Below are 24,241 nucleotides of genomic sequence, written 5' to 3'. Positions count from 1 at the left end.
TCTTCCAAAGCAGAAGGGGTGAGCTGCTCCCCCCAAGGCTTAGTCCAGAAACTTCCTGTTGGCATTGGCACCAAACAAGGCTCCCCGCACTTCTGGCATCATCTGCTGGGCTATGAGATCCAACCTGCTCTCCAGAGTGTCGGAGACCTTTATTTTCCGATCACCATTATAGATCTCAACTCCACCAGCTATCTCCTCAGGCAGGTAGACCTCTTGACCAATTTGGACATCAACATCTTTCTTGGTAGCAATTTTGTACATAGGAATAGCCTTTTGCACTGCAGCCTTTACCATGGGTAAATCTTGTTTCCTACAATGGACAATCATTCTAGGCTCCAGTAACTGGTACAAACCTTGGAGGACGAGTCCATCCAGCAGCACTTGGTACCTGGTTGTGTCTTTTACCATCTTGCTGAGTCTCTGTTTTGCTTCATTCAGCAGGTCAGTGATAAAGTCATCTCTTGCTCGGAGAACTTTGAGCCTTGCTTGATTCATCAAATTTGACATCTGAATTTTCTTCTGCTGCTCAATCTGCTTTTCTTTCTTTTCATAGTATTCCATAATCTTCAGTCTTTGGGTTTGCACAAGACGACCTTTTTCCAATGTTGAACTCTTTTTCTGCCTTAGCATCTATTTCTTCTGCTTTTTCATTGGCTTCTTGTTCAGTGAAAGCCATCATGTGCTTAATCTCATTCTGTCTGGATTTTTGTTGTCGTAGTCCAATGCCTGAAATTTTGAGTAAAGCATTTAACACAGATAGATAAGCAGGCATTGAAATCCTCACTGCTTCCTTGCTTCCTGCCCTTTCCCCAGCTCCACTGCAGCAGCCAGGAGCCTGTGGAGAGCTAGGCTATAATGAGGCCTTTGAAAGGGGATAGCTGGTAGGGAAGGTGGAAGTGCTCCATGCCTCAGGCAGTATGAGTCCAAAGGACAGACAGTTGGGAAGAGGGGAGGGGAGGAATGCTTGAACAAGTGAGGAGAGAAGGGCATGGAAATAAGAGCAAGAATAAAAGCTGTAAGGCAGGGTGTATAGAGTGCTGAGAGCTCCAGAAAGAAGGTTAATCTGATGTTGAAAGCAAGGGGGCTTTAAAGGAAGGCGGGCACAAGCTAGTGGCCTCCACAGTGGGGTCAGGAGGGTAAGAATTTTATGGAGGAGGGCTTGACACTGGGTTGAAACTAGATGACACATCAGTGTGTCAGCCGTGGCTTTCAGCTTTGGGAACAGGCGTCTTACAGAGTCATTTCTCCTCCTAAATTCTCTTTCTTGTCTCTGCCCTGAATGCTTTCATCCCTGTTCCATGTGCTCTACGCTACCTTTCTCAGGGCTAGGCTGACCACTGGGAACTAAAAAAGCAGTGCTATCTTACTTTGTGAACTTTTATCTTACTTTGTGAACTTTTCTCTAGTCTTGCTTACGTTGTCCGTTGTGATCTTTTTGGACAGTGGCTGTGTGTAACTAAAGCTGTTTGCAGACTATCAAACCTGGCTTCTTACCACTCCTTTTCCAAAACAAAACAAAACAAAAAAACCCCTAAAATTCATGACCTGAAGACAGAGAAGGGGGCATGATGTTAATGCCTGCCATGGCCACCTTCCTTTGTGTGAACGATCTAGTTAATTCAGGTGGTGGTAGCACAAGTTAGGTCCAGAGAAACACTTCAGAACTGTCTTCACTGGAAGAAATACCTTTCTAGGACAAAGAAGGGAGCTGGCGCAATATATTCACTAGAGGAACAAAACTGAGCCCTGGGGGCAGAGAGCCGCGTGTGACACTAGTGTGGACCTCAGCATCACTCTGCATCCACCGCAGGACTCCTAGTGACTCTGGTCAAATTGCTCAGCCTCCTTGGATTCCAGTTTGTCTGAAGGAGAGAGAGGAAGATAAATGCCAGCTATGATGATAATGTTGAAGATAAGAATAGCTTAGCATGGTGGCACTTACTTTTAACCCTAGTACTTGGGAGATTGAGACAGGGAGATCACGGGTTCCACTTCATCTTCACAACTACTGTATGAAGATGATACCACAGTTGTTCCCATTTCACAGGTATGGAAACTAAGGTAGTAAGAGATGAATTATTTTGCTGACAGTCATACAATTAATAAATAACAGGAGTCAGAATTGAAACTGATAGCCATGCTATAGACCTATGTTCTTAACCTCTTGGCTCCTCTGCCTCCCAGGAGAAATTATATCATAAAAAGTTGCTTCTCAGCAGAGATTGAGAAATGTTTAAATTCTTAACTTAAAGATTTTATTTTAGCTTAAAAACATAGTCGAAGATCTTTTACTATGTCTGTACTACTTCCTTACCTTTGCTGGAAGGGAGCAGGGTTCCTAGACACAATCAGGCCAGATGTGCCTCTCTGCCTGCGGACAGCTCTTCTGAGAGCAGGCATAATGTTATGGTGACTCCTTACTTAATTCTGGACTGAGAACAGTATTCAGGTTGCATTGCCTCTGGTAAACAACACAATCAAGGATATGTTTTAAAAAGTTACAGAGAAAAAATACATACATTTATGTATGAATACATTTATGTTTTAATACATAAAATAAGTGATAAAGAATGTCCAGCTCTTTGTATACACTGGCCTGTGTAATTATCACAATAAACCAGTGAACAATAATTAGCTTTCTTAGCCAGGCGTGGTGGCATACGCTTGTAATCCCAGCATTCAGGAGGCTGAGACCCGGAGGATCGCGGTTCGCGGACAGCATCAGCTACTTAGTGAAGCCCTCTGCAACACAGTGAGACCCGGTTTCAAAATAAAGAATAAAAAATAGGGCAGGGGGTGTAGCTTGGAGGTCAAATGCCCCTAGGTTCCATACCCAGACCCGCAAAAAAAAAAAAAAAAAAAAAAAAAAAAATATATATATATATATATATATATATATATATATATATATATATATAATTAGCTTTCTTGTTTCAGTAACCAGCAGCCTCGAGTCCAAAGATTAACTTATCCGTGGTCATTCAACCTGGGAGAGGTGCAAACCTAGAATTCCAGCCCAGGTTTGTCTGCCTACCAGCCCATGCTATTCGCTTTGCTGCTGGGCCACTGAAAATAAATAGCTTGATTTGGGTCTGCATTATTAGTGAGTTTCTTTTATAGTCCCTTCTAACACTGACTTGCTAGAATTATATTTAAAAAGTTTTTTTTGTTGTTGTTTTTTTTTTGGTAGTACTGGGGGTGAAACCCAGGGGCTTTTCTACCTCCAGGCTCTACTCCCAGACCTATTTTATACTTTATTTGGAAACAGGGTCTCACTAAGTTGCTGAGAGCCTCACTCAGTAGCTGAGGCTGGCTTCAAAACTGCGATCCTCCTGTCTCAGCTTCCCAAGTGCTGAGATTATAAGTGTGCGCCACCATGACCGGCTCCTAAAAGTTTTATTAAGGTAAGGAATAGTGTAGTCGTCCTCTCATCTAGCACATTGCTTGAGGGAACCTCCTTTGGGGATGCAAAGGAAGCTTACAAATGAAGCTTGCAAATGAACCTCCTTTGGGAATGCAAATGAGGCTCCTGATGGGGACTTGGTTCCCACACCTCCAGCTCAGTATTCCCTGGGTTCACAAGGGACTGGAATCTGAAGGGACAGTGTGATTTATATCTTTAGCCCATGAAATCTGAAGACAGAATACCGTATTAATACCATACCTTGTAAATCTTTTCTCGCATTAACAGCCTTTGGTGGACTAAGTTTGCCAAGGAAGCATTGCCACATGTGCTGATGGAGCCGAACTAAAAAGAGAAGATTAGAAACTAACCACACTAATAAATTTCATTGGAGGCAGTTGGAAAATGGACTGCTGTCTTGACAAGTTAGAAAGAACACACACACATCCAATCTGTGTTTTGAATGGTTAGAAAGAATTCCCAGGATCCACAGAAACATATTATATTAGAAACCTGACTTTTCTGCTGAGCTACCCAGATGTCAAACATATATGCACTTGAAGCCTAAGTGTGATTGTGAGGAAGTGCCTCAACCAGAGTGGTGGCTTTGGGCTTTGCTGAGCCACGCAGGCCCTCGTGCCTCTGTGACTTTTCACTGTCCCCTAGATTGTGACACCTCCCAAAGTGCATTTATTCAGGACCCTTGGTGTCAAGGTCCAGCTCTTGCAGTGAGCCTCAGATTATAACCCATGGCCACCTGTGTTGTACAGTTAGTCAAGGTCGTACCTCCCAGAGTGCCAGCCTCTGGCCCCCCGGCTTGGGAATGGATGTGCACTTTGCTTTTATTCTTATTCAGTTGGAGTTCTTTTAATATACAGAAACCAATCTCCTCTGACTATAGTCCTATAATCCCCGAACTCTTTCTGTCTCCAGTCTCTGCCCTTGCCAGGTATCTTCCAAATGCCTCTAGAACTTTTAACGTTTTGAACCTTACCTTTTACTTTGAAGTTATCCCATACATCTACAGAATTTGCTCTGTGTTCCTGCGTGAGAGAAGCCATGTAGTAGACCAGGCAGGTGCACAGGTGCTGCAGCCAGACTACCAGGGTTGAACCCAGCTCCCAGTCTTAACAGCGAGTGGCCCTGGGTAGCTCCCCAGAAGTCAGCTTCTGTTCCTGCATCAACTGAAGGGAATGAAAATCATATACACTGAGTGAGGTTGTTGCCATTTGAATTAAATGTGTTAGTTTGCAGACACATAAGACTAGTACCTGGTTTGTAATAAGCCTCCCCTACAATACTGTTATATATTTTTGTTTAGTTTTGCAGTACTGGGGATGGAACCCAGTGGCATTCTACCTCCAAGCCATACCCCAGCCCTATATTTTATTCTTTATTTTGAAATAGGGTGTCACTGAGTTGCAAAGGGCCTCACTAAGTAATAGCTAGGCTGTCTGCAAACCGCGATCCTCTGTCTTAGGCTCCCGAACACTGGATTACAAGCATGTGCCACCATGCGGGCCATTATATTTGTATCAGAAGATCTGTGATCTAACCACAGCCTTTAGTGGTCTTGCCCTGACACTGAATTTACCATAAACATGAGGATGTGGGGCCTTTGCATGTGTTATTCCCTCGACCTGGGCCATGTTGCCCTCCATGCTCCTTATATCTCTTCTCTCCTGGGTCCTCTGCTGTGTCTTATAGCCCAGGACAAATAGTTCCTCCTCTGTGGTGCTTCTTTGCCCCTGCAGGCAGAAGCCTGCTTCTCGGCTGTGTTCTCTGGGTGGGTTGGTGCCCATTGAACTGTCTGCAGGTGCTTTGTCCCCTTGCTGCTCCATAGGGACAACTAGGGTTCCCTTTCCCTCTAAACTAAGGTTCTTTGGGAGGGAGACACCAGTCTTATCTTGTGTTGATCCCAGTTCATTCTAATGCCAGGCATACAGAAAAGGCACTAGGGAAATATTTGCTCTGTGAAGAAATATTTGTTGCTCTCATTTTTATCTTAAATACTGGGTTTTCTTTCTGTCTTGCTCTTACGTTCTCTCTCCCTTCTGTTCACAATGCATCACTAAATTTATAGTGAGAAAGACAAATTTCAGTAGGTTACAAGGCTGACTGAAGTGATTGTATCTAATGCTGTGGTCACTTGGCTCTGGGGTTTTTTATTAGTCATTTTAAAACTCTGTCACAGGGTAGTTGTAGAGACAAAAGATAATCATTAAAATCACAATGTTTTCTTCCCTTCCACAATTCTGGTCTACAGTTTAATGATGAGAAAAATACATCTAGCAAGTAAATATTTAAACATTTTGGATCTTGACCTAAATACACAGACTAAAATCGAGATTTCAGATGTTAAGATGCAATTTAAACAACTTTTGTCTACATTTTTCTAGTAGAATTAAATTTATACTTTCATGGGGTAATAAAAGAGCCTTCTTCTATTGAGGGTGACTTGTGAAGATTGGTAAGTGAGTGCATTCTAGGAGGTGCAGTACTGGCTGTGGTTGGGAGCACTCACTTTGCCCATTGATCCCCTCTTCCCACTTCCTCTTCTATGCTGCTCTCTCAGTTTAGAAAGAACACAGATGCACTCGAGCTGGCATGTAGGGAGGCTTTTGGTAAGAGTTCATGCAAGAGAGAAAGAAGTTCCTTTTATATCCCACCTGTTCCCTAGCTTCCACTTATGAGGAAAAACATATGATCCTTTATTTTTTGTGACTAGCTGATCTCACTTAGTATAATATTTACTAGTTCCATTCATTTTCCTGCAGATGACATGATTTTGTTCTTCTTTATGGCCAGGAAGAATTCTAATGTGTGTGTGTGTGTGTGTGTGTGTGTGTGTGTGTGTGTGTGTGTGTATATATCCCATAATTTCATAATCCATTCCTCTGTTGTTGGACACCTATCTGAAGAAAACACTTCAATCAGCATGGTGTATAAAATATATCATGATATATTTATGTATCATATATAATCAGCATGATACATAAAATTATCAATATCGATCTCAAAATTGTGCACAGGGAATGGAATAGAAGCCAGGGGAGGCTCACCAAGTACTGTGTACATGTTTGTCTCTATTGCTCTGAACTTCATCAGGATATATGATTACAGCACACCAATAAGAATGAAAGAGAGAAAGAAGTCAGAAATCTCATGAGGCAACAGGAATTACCCTAGGTCCTGGCCTCCGTAGACCAGAAGGCAGTTGGGACCTATGGCTCTGGGCCTTTCATGGCTGCAAGTTTTCTCTCGTTGGTGTCCCTGTTCTTTATGTTCCACATTCTCTTCTTCCCATCAACCCACTTCCTTTGCTCCTCCGTGGTTTCTGTGCTTCGTGACATTAGCACATTATAGCTTCTAGTTGGCCCTTTTCCCTGTTCCACCCATGACATCTTTTCAGTTGACACCTCTGTGCTAGCCCACTCCATTGCCCCAAAGGATTCTGAGTTATGCTTCTGTTGGCCAGCCTCTCCTTTGGTGCCAGAACATAGGGCTCAGGTTGCTGGACTCACTGGCCATATCTCCTCAGGTGTCTGCCCAGTGTCCAAGCAGCATGGCTCTTGGAATAAAACAGGATCTGAAAATAGGTTCCTGGAGAAGGGATTGAAAACTCAGGTACTTGTAGGATGTAGGCAGGATATATAATTGGACATTTGAGGCTGGAAGGGCACAGGAAGCCCAAGAAGGAGATGACTTAAGAGTGTAAACTCATAAGTAAAAGGGCTTAGCTTGAAATCCCAGTTTCACCACTCACCAGCTGTGTAACTTTAGAACAAATTACTTAATCTCTCAATGCCTTAGTTTCCTCTCTATAGGGTGGTTATGAGGGCTAAATGAGTTAATAAAATGCTTAAAATGGTGCCTGGCACATAATAAACACTATAGTTGAGCTGTTTTTTAAGTTTTCATTAGGGTCAGTATCCTTGTTACTGTTTGGTTCCACAATTAAATAGAATTTCTCCCAAAACATGAAGCTACCTTGCTCTATTTAGTTTGCTTGTTTAACCTCAAGCAAAAAGAAATATTTCACTATTATATAGACATCAGCAAAGCAATAAAAATGAAAGCTGGCATTCATCTCCATTGAGACATAGGCAGGCAGGCAGGCTGGGGACCTTGGTGAGCAGATGCCTGGGTCTTTGTCCAAAGGACTGAGCCTCACCCACCTGGAGCACATTGCTGTGATGTCAGAAAGATACCCAGGACTGTCAGTTCTGTGTTTTTGAGAGGAGATGGATTATGTTTAAAAGCTTGTGCTACTAAATTAAGTACACCTACAGTTTGGAAAGATGCAGCCTGTGGACTAGAAACCTCTGACCTCAGGCCTCACCTTTAAGAAAATGTATGAGCAGAACTAGTTTCTCAGAAGATGGTGAAGTGGATCTTCTTGTATAAAAAATTGGAAAATTGTATTAGAAAATTGTACTTCCTGACAAGGGATGGCTCTCAAAGCCCCTCTGAAGGACAGTTATGTGGTCTAGGGTATAAACTCTTCTTTCCCTCAGGGTTAGCTTAGTGATGTTTCTAAGAAAAGCATTTTTTTTCATTTGTGTTCTTAAAACAAATAAAAATTGCGTTTTTTTAGTTCACATATGGATGCCTGCTACTCTTTTGTCTTTTCCTAAAAGTGGCCCTTTCCTTTCAGAGGCCAGTGTGCCCTGAACTGTGCTTACTTCTCACTTGTTACCCCAAGACTGTTTCTTTCCACAGCTCCCTCAGCGCTGCCAGTTGTTGATGCTAAAAATACAGAGCAGCTTCAGGCAGTTCCAGCTTGTTCTTGCCCAGTGATTTCCATCCTCAGACAGACAGGCAGGCAGATACTCTGTCTGTCTGTCTGTCTGTCTGTCTCTCCCTCCCTCCCTCCCTCCCTCCCTCCCTCCCTCCCTCCCTCTCTCCTCTCTCCTCTCTTCTCTCTCTCAAATGTATACAGAGTTACTGTGTTCTGTTTCTCCTACACAGCAGCCAAAGTGATCTTTTCAAAATAAGGGTTAGCACATAACTCTCCTGCTTAAAATCCTTCACTTCCTTTCTTAGAATACGTGGGCTCAGGATCCCTACCTATGATGTGGCCGCAGCATCTGGCACACACCTGTGCCTGCTCCGAGTGGGCACTGCTGATGGTTTCCCTTATTCTAGAACATACCAGGCTCCTTTTTCCTCTGTTTTTTTTTTTTTTTTTTTTTTTTTTTTTTTTTTTTTTTTTTTTTGGTGTCCTTACCTTTCCCTTCTTGGAATGCATCTTTCTCCAGTTGTCTAGACCTCTCTCTTCCATGTGAGGCAGGTGAAAGCCTGGTTTTGTTTATATTGTGCTCTGCACCAAGTTGTAGTGGTTTGAATAAATGGCTTAAATGTCCACATTTTGGGTGAGATGAGAACAGTGGTAGAAAAAGATAGACAGACTGACCTCTTTGCCAAAGTTCACTGACTTAGGAAGTGAGAGGGAAAGGAGCAACCCTTCCTAGAAGAATGAGATCTCCCGTATCACTAATACTGTTGACTTACTCAAGCTGCAGATGATCCACAATGTGAAAGGGAATTTACTTGGGCCTGATGTGGCTGTTCAAAGTTAGTACTTGAACATTCCATTTCAAGTATTCTCATTAAAGGTAATAGCAGAAAATTGCAGCAAAGATTGCCCCAGTTTTTAAGTGGTAATCCCCTCTACAGAGCTGTTGATATGTTTAGTTAATGCTAATTTATTTAATATACTTCTACTGTTGATTTTTAGGTCTGTTGCCACAGTTATTGGGAGTCGCCCCAGAGAAGGCCATAAAACTAACAGTAAGTCTTTTGAGTTGGGGCTCTTACTAAGGGAATTCGCACACAGTCGAGGATCTAGCAGGTATTCTGTGAATCAGCAGGTTTGTGGTTGCTCAGAGGTGCTGACTAATGGGAAGGTAGGGTTCTTGGCACGCAGAGCTTTTCAGTATTCTCTGTTTAACACGGGACATCCACAACTGTGATAAATTGAAGACTATTGGTGGTTGCTGCCAGCCTTGTTGCATCTTCATAGCAGCAGAATTTCCTTCAGTGCCTACCACATTAGAAACTTGACAGATAAAATTGCTTAGCATTTTAATCTCAAGCAGAATTGGATTCAATGTATACAGGTAAGGAGAGGCCCACCGGGTTTATTTACACAGCCTACCTGTGGCCACATCACTCCTGAGCAAGAGAACTAGAATTCCAAATCAAGTTTCTGACTTCAAAGCGTGTACTCTTTCTGTGACACCTGCTGTTCATGGAATGTGTGTTTAGGGTGTGTTCTACAAGCATTTGCTAAATCCGAATATTGAGGGCTCTGTGTTCTAGTTGAAATTGATCCTTCATCAGTGTTTGCCCAGCTCCTGGCTCACGTTGACAGATGGCTGGTACTCGGTGTAAGTGTTTATGGCATGGACAGGCATGGCATGTAAATTACGAAGGCCATAAAGCCCTGAAAAGTGAAATACTAGTTCAGGATTGGGCTGTGTAGTCTTGGTCCCTACGGTACTACTTATATCAACCATTTCTGCCAAAGACATGCAATTGTTTTTTAAGATTGCTTGTAGGAATTTTGAGCATGATAGACTTAATTCATTAATGCAATCGGTGCTCTTTGAGAATTCTTGAGAAACTTTTAGGTACAGGATTTCTAGTAAGCTGAAAAATCTGTATAGCCTAATGTGTCTCAGTGAGGGGTGTTTTAGATTAACTCTTGTTAGAAGACTTGAATGTGATTTTTAATCAAACCTTGTAAAATAGTTCTTAACTTATAAAATGTATGTTTTTATTTTGTCTCCACTGTCAATCTGTCTTTCTTTTTATGCTATTGAAACTGTAGGACATATTTGAATTTTGGGTTCAGAAGCCATTTATCTTTAATTTTTCTCCCTGAAGCATAAGGGATGCATACATATTTTTTACCTTTTGACAACTGCATGTAGGCTATTAAGAGTACCTCTCTTAAACTATTTTAAGATCTGTTAATTTATGCAGTAGACTGACAGAAAAAATAACATATTGACAGATACATATTTATATGTATTTAATGACTTTCTTTATATTTTTCATCAGCTTCTATAAATGTTTTTCTTCAAGGTGAATGATTTTGTGAGGGATAAGTTTATGCACAAAGATGGTTCAGTCCCACTTGCAGCGGAAATTCTTGCTGGAGGCTGTGTAAGTACCTTTTGCAAATCTCTACATTGGAAAGACTTGTTTCACATACACATCTCTGCCATGGTCAGCAGATGTGGACTGAGGCTTCTGTTTAACTGCAGATCCTGTACAAGGGGAGTCTACTAGGGCAGCTCCACTCTTCCTAGACAGGCGACCATTCCTGAGGTGGAAGGGTAAATGTTCCTGATCTTACTGCCTGTGAAGTCATGCCTGTTAAATTCATCATTGCTTGTGGTTGGTTCGGCAATAGAAGTCATTTGTGGCTGAAGTGTTTGGCCTTTGAAAAGTCTTTGCTCCCCTTTTTAAAAGTTAATTTGTAGTGCACTCCTTCCTTGAGGCACCCTCTGCTGGGTTAGGCACTAAAATTTATAGCTTGGAGTCAACAGCCATGGCCCCTGCTTTGCTTTTTCTTGCAAATGGCAGCAACCCTTCAAGCTTCCAATGCTCTTAGGAGAAAGATGCTGGGGAATAACTGGCTTAGGGTGCTGTGCATTGTCAAAAATGTGTGGAACGATTGCTTCTGGATACGGATGAACAACCTGCATTTTGTTCTGAAGCTTAGCAAAACATTGTGTCTTGCTTTTTCTCATGTGCCAGTTTGTCTCTGTAAATGTAAATACTTTAAGTAAATTAAACTCTTGTACAAAGACTGGTTCTATTTAAAGATAAGGTTGTTTAAAGAAATAGACTTTGATCACTCAGGCAGTACAACATTGGTATATTTTTCATCTAACCTATGTATCTTATAAGAAAAGTGAGGTCACATTTTTCTTCTTTTTTCTGGCTTGTTCTGACCAGGAAATATTATCATAAAATAATTTTCTTCTTGAAACTCATTGAGTTTAGAAGTTGGCCCAACACCTGAGAATATTAACACTTGTGAGGAAAGGGCTTATCACCTTATCTAACATTCAGTGGTGGCTCTTTGAATGTAGCAGGAGCTATGAAGTCCTGGCTCCTGGTAATTTTTAAGAGATGGATGGAATTTGGCTATTGCCTAACTCTGTTTGATCATTGACCTGTCAGAGATGGCCAGGTAGGATCCCCTTGTTCTGTAACTTTAGTAGCTTTCAGGATGGAAAAAAGGGAGCCTTTAATGTCCTCAATAAAAAGGGCACACAATAATAACCACAGAGAATAGCAAGAGTCGTAGAAATAGCTCTTCCCAACAAGTCCTCTTCATATCAAAAACTACAATAGTTTCCCTTTGAGTAAACTAGATTTTGTCATTTTTAAACAAGTATTTCCATAGACTGACTATAGCTCAGTTCTTCAGGCTGTTCAAGGGGCCAGAGATAGTGGATATTTCTGTTGGTCAGATGGAGATTTTTTTTGCTTGTTTGTCATTGAAATTAAAATTTAAACTTGCTATAAAGACATGATTATAGACCTCTATAGGAATTTAAAATATAAAATTAATTCCATGATGCTACTCAAGATTTTGGCAGTTGTCAGGGCCTGGAGCCTGAAAGTATGTTTTCTTTTCAGTGGAAGCGATTTGCCTGCGCATGCAGCTGGGTGCCAAGCAGATTGGTTGTGACACGTATTGCCTAGGTGCCATCTGTAGGTGGTCTTGTTTTCACATATGTGGTTGCCCATTTCAAATGCAGAGCCCAGCTGGGGATCAGAAGTGGTGTCTAGTTAATATAAAGACTCGTAGCCCTTTTTCAGACCTGGTCTAAACAAAGGCTTAAAGACTGGAGCCACTACGGCTTTACAGCTACTTAAAATATCTGAGAAATGAGGTTTGCCACCCTTCATCTCAAAGGCAGGTAGCCAGTGGTCCTAGCATTTCTAGTCTCCTGTTTTGTCTTCCTCCCCAAGTCAGTCCTTTAAGAAGTAATTTTTTTTTTTCCTCAGGAAGGCTGCTCTGTTGGGAGCAAACAACCCAGGCATCTTGGATCTCTGAGTAGAAGGATAGCTGGTTCCTTCCTCAGTATGTTTGTGTATATGTTGAGGAACAACAGCATCTTTTCTTGTAAGCTTTGGCACAGCTTCTCCCTAATTGGAATCAGTGTGTACATTAGAAAGACGTGCCTTCCACAGCCTGACCTGTCCAATTGGAAATACAAAGAGTTCTGTGAGGTGTCACTTGAGCAGTTCCCTGCCCCAGTTCAGCCATGCATTGCTAGGCATTGACTTTTAAGTCCCCGGGAGCTCACCTTGCTTCATTATTACTGAGATTAGTACACATGGCTGACTTTTGCACTTGTAACCAAAGCTGTTCATTTATTTGAACAAGGCTTTTTCTGTTTTATAATCTGTTTTCTACAAAAACGGGGAAATAGGCAGGGAGATCTTTGTCTCACAACCTCATACCTTCACAGTGCCTAGTCAAACAGTCTGTTTTCGTTATTTTTTTTAGAAAAATGTGAAAGTGATAGTATATTTGGAGGGAAAAAAAGAATGGGCATTTAAAAGGAATAAAATCTATCTCATTCCTTAACTTGCTATTTTTGATAGAATAGTATCTGACTGATGAGATAAAACATTTTTTGGTTTCATTGACATGTATTAAATGGCCAATCTGACTTTACTTTTAACTAATTTTTCCTTTTGATATTAGTTTCAGTTTTGGTCCCTTCTGAAAATTTGATTTAAGTTTTCTCAGGACTTTTAGAGTTTCACCTTCACAGTTGAATTCAGCACAATTTAAGACTAAACCAGATGCTAAGATCTTATGTCTGAAAGAATTCTTTACATTTTGCATTTTCTCTATGGGTTGATTTTTACATTCTAAGTTAGACCAGTAGTTGTAGAAATTCTGACAGAGCCCTGGGCCCTCAGGATTCCCTGCCAAAAGATACATGCACCTTCTGTTTCTTTCCATCCTTCCTCTTCTTGGGTCAGAAGCTCAACTTCTGCTAGAGGATATGATTGATAGTCTCTGTTAGTGACAGTGAGGGTTCTCAGTAAATATGATAGAGGAGAGAGGGCCTGTGACCATACCTACTCCCAGTTAGATTTCCAATGACTTGAAAACTAACCAACTATCTGAGTATGCTGTTGTTGTTTTGCTGTTACCTTTAGTGTGTGTGTGTGTGTGCGCGCACACACACACATGCACACACACACGCACACACACACATACCTGTGTAATACCATATAATCTATAGATTGCCTTCCTTCTGTCTTTTATGTGTCTAGTGGAATAGAGGGTTAAAATCTTGAGGAGTCTGAGATCTTTAGCCTTTGTACTTTCTTAAAGAACAGGTGAGGAAAGATAAGTGGTACAGTTATTGGTTTTAAGAAAGATAATCCTAGTACTTCGGTACTTGGGAGGCTGAGACAGGATCTGGGTTCTTGGACAGCCTCAGCTACTTAGTGAGGCCCTCTGCAACTTAGTGAGACTTTGTTTAAAAATAAAGAATAAAAAATAGGACTGGGGTGTATCTTAGAGGTAGAATGCTCCTAGGTTCAATCCCCAGTATGGAAAAAAAATATGAAAGATATATAAATATGTTTGATTCATCTGATCTGAAAGTCTAATGTTCGCCAGAAAAAAAAATATCAGTAATGTAGGAACCTCTGACTTCTCAAGCTCATATTTAGTAAAAATTATTTAGATGACAATAGAAAATAACAATGTTCTGTACTGATTTTTGGAAAAACAAGGGAACATGCATTTGAACTGTAGTCCTTGGAGAGTGGTATTTTTCTATTGTGATGCTCATGTGTAAACATATCAGCTCTTTATGGGGACACTTATTTTGAGTGAGAAAAATCATTGTTATGTTCATGTCACTGGTTTAAAAAGGATTGTAAGAATATCACTGTTGGGGAAACATGGGAAGAAGAGCAGTCTTTTTTTTTGTAGGGGGATAGTAATGAGAATCAAATACATGGCCTGACACATGCTAGGCAAATACTCTACCATTGAGCTACATTCCCAGCAGTTTTCAATTTTATTTCTTGCTGAGTTGTCCAGACTAGCTTTGCACTTGGGATAGCCATAGCTCCTACACTAGCCTCCTAAGTAGGAATTACAGACATCCACCATGCCTGGCTTAAAAGATAATTTATGGTGATCCCATATGCATAATATTTTATAAGTATCTGTACAGCCATTTTATTTATTTATTTATTTATTTATTTATTTATTTATTTATTGCGGGTCTGGGGGTGGAGCCCAGGGGCATTCGACCTCTGATCTACACCCCCTGCCCTATTTTTTATTCTTTATTTTGAAACCGGGTCTCACTGAATTGCAGAGGGCCTCACTAGGTAGGTGAGGCTGTCCGCAAACCGCGATCCTCCAGTCTCAGCCTCCCTGAATGCTGGGATTACAAGCGTGTGCCACCATGCCTGGCCTTGTGCAGCCATTTTTCAGTCAGGTTTTTATTACCCATCTCTTTTAGATTACATTTTGTTGTGGTTGATATTTATTTTGCAAAATTTTGGAAAACATAAAGGTATGAGTGTGCCTACCACTTATCCCAAAAGGGCAAATCTGATAAATGCTGCTGGAGACCTTCAGTACCTGTCCCAGTTCTCCTCCTCCCCTTGCCCAAGAGACTCTTGTCATGAATGTGTGTTTTTCATTCCCATGCATGTCTTCCTACTTAAATTACATATGAGTGTATCCCTAAGCAATATAAATGTTTGCTTTTGAATGCTTCATTCAAACCTAGTGCTATAGGAACAACTCATGATTTCCAGATTGAAGCCTTTGCATTTTTTCCCATCAGTGCCACTGTTGTGCTTTGCTTGTCAGAAAAGAATAGCAAATGGGAGTATTACTTTCAGATGCTGTGATGTGGCATAAACTGTTATGGACGTGTGGGATCATAAACATGTTCTACAGATAGAATAATGGTTGGAAGAGCATATTCTTTTAACCAAGTTTTTGGTAACTTGGGATTTCTTCCCTACAGTCATTTCTTTGGTCCTATAATTTAAACTTGTACCCAATACTGAGCACATGGTAAATTTTAGCCATGTCCCCATCACACACACACCCTGGCTGTCTGCTTTACCACCAGTCCTTTCTCTTTCTCCATGCCCTGGCTCTTACCACCTTTTGGCATTCTGTGTGATTGACATGTTTATCAGATGACTTCTATTTATTCTCTATCTCACTCATGGGTAAGTTCTACAAAGCCAAGGTTCTCTTTATTCACTGATGTATCCCAAAGACCTCAGAGAATACGTGAGTACCAGCAAGCTCTTTGTAAATATTTGTTAGGTGAAAGAATTTTAAAATCAAAATGGCTTTTAATGATCTTGTTAAATCTTCCAATTTATCAATGACAGATCTGGTAATGGGCTCATATATATTTTCTTTTTCTTTTTTCTTTCTTTTTTTTTTTTTTGCAGTACTGGGGTTGAAACCCAGGGGCATTGTACCTCCGAGCTATGCCCCCAGCCCTATTTTTTATTCTTTATTTTGAGACAGGGTCCTACTGAATTGCAAAAAGCCTTGCTAAGTAGCTGAGGCTGTCCGCAAACTGCGATCCTCCTGTCTCAGCCTCCTGATGCTAGGATTACAAGCCTTCGTCACCACAGCTGGCTTATATCTTTTCTTTTATGTTAGTTACACTCCTCCCATCCATAATTAAATGTATTACCTTTCCCCCAAGCCATACTATCAAGATTTCCAAATCACAAAGAATAGAGAGCATAAATAGTTTGACGTAACATTACAAAGTACACGTGTTTTTTTTTTTTAACCTTAAAAGCCTAATTTGGAAAATTTGTGTGAAACTAATCATTCTGAAAATTCTTATAATTTGTAATAAAAAACAGTCACACCTAACAGCAAAGACAGTCATTATTATAAAAAGTATGGACTTTTAGTCACTTTGAGCTCTCAAAACCTTCACCTACCAGATGTAAGTCAAGGATTACACAACTTACTTGACACAACTTACTTACTTGCCTTCTCTGACCCATGGTTTCCTTCTCTGTCAAATGGAGATATCTTCCTTCCAGTTATCTGTTGTGTGTAACAAGCCACCCACTCCAAGACCGAGGGGCTTAAAACAATGACCAGTTCTTTCTCTTGAAGACTGGGCAGTTCTTCTGATGGGTTCAGCTGCAGTGCTGGGCTGCTAGGAGGTACAGCAGGCCCTCACACTAATGGCCACAAGCTGGGAGCTCTACTGGGCTGATGACTGGAACCAGTTTACCACTCTGCAGGTGTCCTCACTAAGAGGGCTCTGTGGTCTTTCTCCTGCCCTAGTGTCTGCCCCTAAGAAGAGGTCAGTTCTGAGAGCAGAGAGAGAAGCTAGATCTCTCAGGCCCACCCATTGAGGTAGGATGGTTGCCTAGCCTGTGAAAGACCCTAGGTTCCTGACCTTGATGGCTTTGGAAATCTTACCTTTTTATATACTTTTTTTTGGGGGGGGGCACTGGAGATAGAACCTAGGGTTTTGCCAATGAGAGGCAAACACCCTACCACTGAGCTACACCCCCACACCCTATTCTTAACCTTATGAGTTTACATATACGTCATCTGTGCCATTTGGTTTCCTCTGCTGGTTGGTAGAGCATCCTTCTTCTAACCATGGATGTATATTTCATCTTAGCTCACACTGCATGCCTGGGCCGAGGACTTGCTTCCTAATGGGAATGATTGTAGTGTTTTTATATCACTGAGAAGGAGGGGTGCTCTAATCATCCATTGCTGCACAACAGGTCATCTTAAAACCTAGTGGCTTCAAACAGCAACTTATTGCTATCTCTTGTGGTTCTCTGGGTTGACTGGACTCAGCTGGGGGGCTCTCATTTGGGATCTCCACTTGGTTGTCAACAGATAGGAGCTGGGGCTGTTGTCAGGTGAGGGCCCACCGGGGCTGGGTATGTGAGGTGACTCACTCTCGTGGCTGACCATAAGGCACCCCGTCAGCTGCCAGTAGCTGGGGCTGTTATCCTGAGCCCCTACTATGGCTTCTCTGTGTAACTTGGAATTTCTAAAGGTTGGCAGCTTGGTTTTGAACAGGAGCCTCCCAAGTGCAGGCACCTTAGGATTTCTGGGCAGAAGCTACAAGATTTTTATGGCCTTCCCTTACACTACCTTCTTGTGGTCAGATAAGCCAGTTAGACCAGCCAAAATTCAAAAGGAAAGAGAGTAGACTCCACCTCCTAATAGGAAGAACAGCAAAGAATCTTTCAACTACTGGAAGGTTTGGTCAGCAGTGCTATGGGGCAGAAGCACCCTGGTTGCCCTTCACCTTGTAAAGGCTTTAGAGCCAGTCCCGTGTCTTCTTGGAGGTCTGTTGCTGACTCTGGAACCCATTAATATGCTCCAGAATATTTGTGGTCACAGGGAGCAGAAACTCACTAAAGTAGCAATAACAAATGAAAGTGAACCTTAAGCTTCTTAAGAATTGAGAGGCCGGGCGTGATTGGCGCATGCTTGTAATCCCAGCATTCGGGAGGCTGAGACCAGAAGATCGCGGTTCGCAGACAGCCTCAGCTACTTAATGAGGCCCTTGGCAACTCAGTGAGACCCGGTTTCAAAATTAAAGAATAAAATATAGGGCAGGGGTTGTAGCTTGGAGGTCGAATGCCCCTGGGTTCCATCCCCAGACCAAAAAAAAAAAAAAAAAAATAAGAAGAAGAAGGAGAAGAAGAAGAAGGAGAAGAAGAAGAATTGAAGAAGAATTGAGAATTGAGGCAGCTCTGGGGACTGACTTCTCTATTTTCTCTGCTTGGCCTTCTTGGACTCTCACAGTGACTTTCTACCCTCTACATACCTCTCATTCTCTTGGTTCATTGCTTTTCTTCATGATATTGACCTCCTCAAGAATTCCCTTCAAGTTCTTGCTAGCCACCTGGCCTCTCTGTAGTATAGCTTTTCAGCCTCTGATTATCCCTTGCCCTGACTAATTAGCTCAAATTGCTCAGTTTGGTTTCATTTTTTGTTTAATTATTATTTTTTATTTTTATTTTTTGTGGTACAGGGTATTGAACCCAAGGTCATTTTTTTCCTCTGTGCTACATTTCTCAGCCCAATTTTTTATTCTTTATTTTTGAAACAGGGTCTCACAAAGTTGTGAATGGCCTCACTAAGTACCGAGGCTGGCCACAAACCTGCGTTCCTCCTGTCTCAGCTTTCGAAGTACTGGGATTACAAGCTTGAGCCACCAGGCCCAGCTTTGTTTAATTATTGAAAGAGGAAATTTGATTGGCATATATTATTTTCAGTGAAAGGCCTATGGCAGCCTTGAATATGACCCCATCAAGATATGAATATCTATGCTTAACAGTTCCATTTGTTTCCACCATTGTGAATGTCTTCCAGTGCTTCTTATACTATTTTGATTTTTAGCTCTGAATTTCCAAGTATACCCTGAATAATAGTATGGGTACTTCCATCATAAAATATACTCAAAGCCATATTCCTTATGACTGAGTTTGAAATTCCTTGAGATTTCAGCCCCAATCATATGAAACCAGTAATAAATTTCTTCATGTAATGAACACATAGTCTATGAAAGGCAGAGTTGGTGAGGCAGATTGCCTGAAGTGGATATAAGTCCTACTTTTGAGATCTTCCTCTTTCCAGGGTTTTCTGTAGAGATGTGGCCTCAAAGTGTAGTTTTCTTAAGGCCGAACTTTTTATTACTTTGTACAAGCTTCTGTATATCATATTTCTTTTCTTTTCTTTTTTTTTTTTTTTGGTGGTACTGGGGTTCCTGGAAGCCCTTCTACCTCTGGGATACACTCCCACGGGCTATACTCCCAGACCTATTTTTTTAAACATTTTTATGTGGAAACAGAGTCTCTTAAGCCAGCGAGGCTGGCTCTGAACCAGTGCGATCCTCCTGTCTCCGCCTCCCAAGCGCGGGGATTACAAGCGTGCACCACCACGCCTGGCAAATCATATACTATTTCTAAATAGGGGCTGATGTGAGGCTCAGTCATTAAATTGAATATGTCTAAAGTCATTCCTATGTGACAACTCAAGTAACCAAGATGATATTATAGAAATAAGTTTGTAATTTTTAATGATTGTCTTTATACTTCACTTGTGTAATGAAAATATAATAGTTATACTACTTTAAATTTTTGGAATTTTTAGAATATGCCTCCAAGTGTAATTTGTTGCATACATACAAGGCTAGTGCTGTATCTTGAAGGTACAGTGTCCCTGGATTCAATTTCTAGTACCCCAAAATATAAGACCATATTATAGAGTTTCTTAGTTTGTATGCATGCTTTACCCTGTCCATCAGTGCCTACTGACTTGAAGACTTAGGGCTGTTCCAGGTGCTCTCTGTGACCTGCTGTCTTTGTCACAATAGTCACTGCTTCTCTACTTGGGAATATCTTCCTTCACAGCTTTGTGCTAACAAGACATTTCATCCCTCAGACCTTGAGTAAATAACAACTGAGCTGAGACATCCATATGTTGATAACAGGGCACATATGTCTCACTGCTGTATTTGTGCACCTAGGATTAGACTGTCTAACATATGGGAAATGCTTAAAATATAACTTTTGAGCTGGGCACTGTGACATACATCTGCAGTCTCAGTAATTGAAAGGCTGAGACAGGAGGACTCCAGGTTCAAGACCAGGCCTCAGCAACTTAGAAAAACCCTGTTTCTTAAAAAAAAAAAAAAAAAAAAAAGAGGCTACTGGTGTATCTTGAAGGGTACCTGGATTCAATTTCCAGTACCAAAAAAAAAAAAAAAAAGTCTGTTGAATGGATAAATGTTGGTTTAAAAGGTAACAGTGATGAGAGCAGTTATGGAATATGAAAGGAAGGGTAATCACTTCATATGCTGTGTTACTGTTAGCATAGAGACAGGTGGCCAGTGAAGAGGCATTAGCTCCTACAGGCAGGTGGAAGAATCAGTGGGCTGTAGCGAGTGCCTGTAACCATGCCCACATATCTAGAGATCCAAGATGTTTCACAAGAAAGTGTTCCATGAGTACTCAGTTAAAAAATAATCTTTCAAAAGTCCCTGTTTATTTTACTTGACTTCATTTCTAAAAATGGCAAATAACCCACACACATATTCAGAATTTTAAGAACAGGATGAAGTTAATAATATGGGGCATTTTTATAGTTTATTTATTATGGCTTATTTTTAAGTAGAAAACATCTTATTGAATGGTTAATATGTGAAATTATCATGTCAAAACCATGAAAGAATCATATAAACGTTAAAAAGGAGCCAATGAATAGCAAAACATATTAAAGATGGCAGTACCCAAATTTGGAGATTTCTGAGAAGCTGAGAAGGCATCTCTGTCTCACTGTACCCAACACCTCTGCGGGGGGTAGGATAAAGGCCTTGGCCTGGGACTGAGTTCTGCTTCCTGCTTCCCTGAGAGTTCCTTCCTCACTTGGACTGAGGACAAAGATAAAAGAAATACTTGTTGGTACTATGCGTTTGTGGAAGCCACAGGTGTAATGTTTATTTCCCCCACCATTCACTCAAACCCCAGTGTGATGGTATTAGGACATGAGGCCTGTGGGAAGTTATTTCAGAACTCCACATGAATGGAATTAGTGCCCTACTGCACTAATCTCAGAAAACACCCTCATCCTCCTCTCTGGAGAAGACGAAGCAAAGGTAGTGTGTGTGAGCCAGGAACAGGGCCCTCACCAGATCTCAGCTATGCTGCAACCTGACCGCGAATGTCCGGCCTCTAGAATGGTGGCCAGTCAGCTCATGTTGTTTATCAGCTGTCCAGTTTATCATCCCTTTTATACAGCCTGAGCAGAGTAAAACAATGAGATAGTTTTCCTGCCTGAGAGCTGCCTTCAGAGGCTAAGAAGAGCCATCTAAGAGAAAGTCTTTTTCTCCTCATAGATACAGAGTCAACCAGGTATCTCTTTCCTCCCTTTTTCTCTTTGGTAAATTTCAGAGTATTGGACTCAACACACTTCAAAGTCAAACTTTCCTTCTGGATTTCTAATAAATTGGGGGAGGGTGCAAGGTTGTTATGATATGAAAATCTGAAGAAAGATTGGGTCATAGCTTTCATGCAGTTAAGGTTTTTTAGATGTGGAAGGTCTGTAATGCATTAAATGATTCTGGTAGTACTAGTCAAAATAGACATGTGTAACAGGCAGACCCCAAATGTTAACATATTTGACAGGTCTGTAACTTAATTGCTTTCTAATGTCACTCAAGTAGACTCTGCTTTGGTTTCTTGGCCAGGCTTCTGTTAGGCCCATTAAGCCCTATGAAGCTGAAAATATGAAACTTAATATCTGTAAGAGGTGTAAACAGAATAGCTTTTCTTTGTCCTACCATGTGGTTGAGAAATTTAAAATAGGCCATTTTAGCTTGGTGTCTGTCTCAAATGTTTTAAATGGTGAGAATCTTTTATTCTCTTATCAAAATCATTAAAAATCTAGTTATAGATTCTTTACTTAAGAACTTAATTTACATACCAAATCAAGGGAGAAAACCCCTATATTGCTTAATGTTTAGGGATGTACATTTGGTCAGTCTAACTCAGTGTATTAGTTTGCTAGGGCTGTCATAACAAAATACTACAGATCGGGTGGTTTAAACAACAAAAACCTCTCATAGTTCTAGAGACCAGAAGTTCAAGAATGTGGTGTTGACAGGCTTAGTTTTTTTCTAAGGCCTCTCCCTTTTGCTTGCAGATGGCTTCCCTCCCAGTGGGTCCTCACATGGTCACACACATGTGTGTTGTCTGTTAGAACCTAATCTCTTATAAGGACACCAGTCACATGGAAATTGAGGATACCCACATGATCTCATATAATGACCTCTTTAAAGTCCCTATCTCAAAATACAGTCTGATTTTGAAGTCCCTGGAGTCAGGACTTTACGGTGCGAATTTGGGAAGAATGAATTTAGCCCATAACAAATAGGGTTTAAGAAAAGGTCCTTTTTCTCAGCTTGGAATGAGGGCTTACGTTCCTGATGGCAGGAAGGTGGCATTTCTTGTAGGGTGCTTGGTGGGGGCTGCGCCTTTTCTTCAGCGCTGACTAGTAAGTGGCCTTTCACTCCACACAGCCTCCAGTTGCCAACTTCTCTGGTGGTTGCCAAACACCAGTCTTCAGTCCTTGTGAAACGGTTGATGCTGCTGGGTACTTTGTGCCGATTCCATCCATCCACTGCTATTTGCTAATTATTAGTTTTGTACCTGTGATCTTGAAAACAGGACACTATTTGTGCTATATACAAAATATTTCCTTACGTCCACTTAATGTTAGTAAGAGTAAATGGAAACTATAATGAAGCTTAGCTTTCCCAAGAAATCCTCTTTTTCTAATTTACTCAAATACCAAATACTACCATCACATATATTCATTTTAACATAAAACATGAGGCACTTACTAGTGTAGACCTTATTTAGAGATCCAGTTTTGTTTGTATTCAAATAATCAAAATAATGTATTTGGGCTTTAGCTTAAAAAAAGTCATATTCCATAACTTCATATTAATCTATTTTTGACACATGTAAGCACATATTTTAGAATGTCAGTGTGCAATTAGATATTCTTAGCACATGTCATTTGTGAAAAGCACTTTAAATCTAAGTACATTCAATTGAGCATAATTAAAATATCAAGATACATATTCTTCATATACATTTTGCCACTTAATTTTTTAAGTAGCTATAAGTATCTACCATGTGAATTCAAATTAAATGAAGGTGATTAAATTATGGTTATATTAAATGCTTTTAGTTTAAAACAGCAGAAATTACACTATGGTTAAAAAGAAAAAAGAAAAACAGTTCCCTGTTTTCTGTGGACTGCAGATGATAGCCTTGATTGTTTTTAAATGCAAGACTTAGTATTCTGACTATTCTCCAGACATTTGTCAGGTGGAGGGGGATAAAAAGTATTTTTTTTTTTTTTTTGTCTTAAGATTTCTTTTGACTATACTACTGAGGTTTCAAGAAAGAATGTTTGGGGATGTCTAAGTAATACTGTTTCATTAGAGAAAACTTGTTGATTTATATAGGTAAAAGAAAATGGATTGTGAAGAAACAGGAACTCCTAAACTAATCCTTAGATAACATATTTAGGCTGCTGATATTTCCTATAGTTATGACAATGAGCAGAGAGCCTCAGCAAGTAATTTTGAAAGCATACATGTAACTATGCTTGTCCACACTTATTAGACCAAAAGAATATCTTCAACCAGTGAGGGCCACCGTTTCTAGAGTACTTAGAGAAAATGAGGCCGTATGTTAGGATTCTGGATTATGTTGCCTTAATTTCTTGAAATTCTGTTTTAAAAAGAGCTAGCTATACCCTTCCCCGCCATATAGAGTTCCCTCTGCAGAGTTAGAAATGTCAAAAGTGAAGTAAATAGTTATGTAACATGACAAGAGGAATGTGGGTTGCAGAATTGTGCAGAAGAGAAAAAGAAATCAAGCTCACAGAAGCAGCTGGGCATTGACTGAAAAAAAGCTGCATTTCAGGTTCTTTGCAGACTGTCTAGCCCATTTTAAGGAGGGGAAGGTAATGAAGAAAAACATCCATAATTGTACTTTGAGACATGGGAACCATATTATATCATGTGAAAAATTAAGAGCGTTTGGAAATAACGATACTTGATGTAGGTAGAGCCCTGTTCATTTGGAAAGTGTGGCGCCTGGGCTTCATGCTGACTTACCCCTTAGGCCTTCACAGGCTTATTTTCCTTTCTGGTTGCTCTCAGACTTCCTGGATGCAAAAGTGAATTATAAAGATTGTGGGCTTCAGACAGGAATCAC

At 40.7% G+C, this 24,241-nt stretch overlaps 2 protein-coding genes across 2 annotated transcripts in view; one reads left to right on the top strand and one right to left on the bottom strand.

The window, feature by feature from the left end:
- SLC25A13 (solute carrier family 25 member 13) overlaps nt 1-24,241 on the top strand; it is a gene marked incomplete at both ends in the record, with an annotated part of 180,780 nt that overhangs the window by 116,834 nt on the left and 39,705 nt on the right. The window contains 2 exon segments of the mRNA XM_080701717.1: nt 9,144-9,196; nt 10,496-10,576. Of these exon segments, the coding sequence (XP_080557843.1) occupies nt 9,144-9,196; nt 10,496-10,576 (134 nt within the window).
- On the bottom strand, nt 40-5,244 carry LOC308267238 (V-type proton ATPase subunit E 1-like; the record flags this gene model as incomplete). Its single annotated transcript, XM_080701815.1, is given in 5 exon segments — nt 40-600; nt 602-726; nt 3,665-3,748; nt 4,423-4,587; nt 4,998-5,244. Coding segments are annotated over 5 exon segments (1,182 nt in total).

This window comes from Muscardinus avellanarius (genome assembly GCF_963383645.1).
Source record: "Muscardinus avellanarius genome assembly, chromosome: 9".
In the NCBI taxonomy this organism is placed as follows: domain Eukaryota; kingdom Metazoa; phylum Chordata; class Mammalia; order Rodentia; family Gliridae; genus Muscardinus; species Muscardinus avellanarius.
Note: the sequence above shows the minus strand (reverse complement) of the source record. Positions and strands in the feature narration are given on the sequence as shown.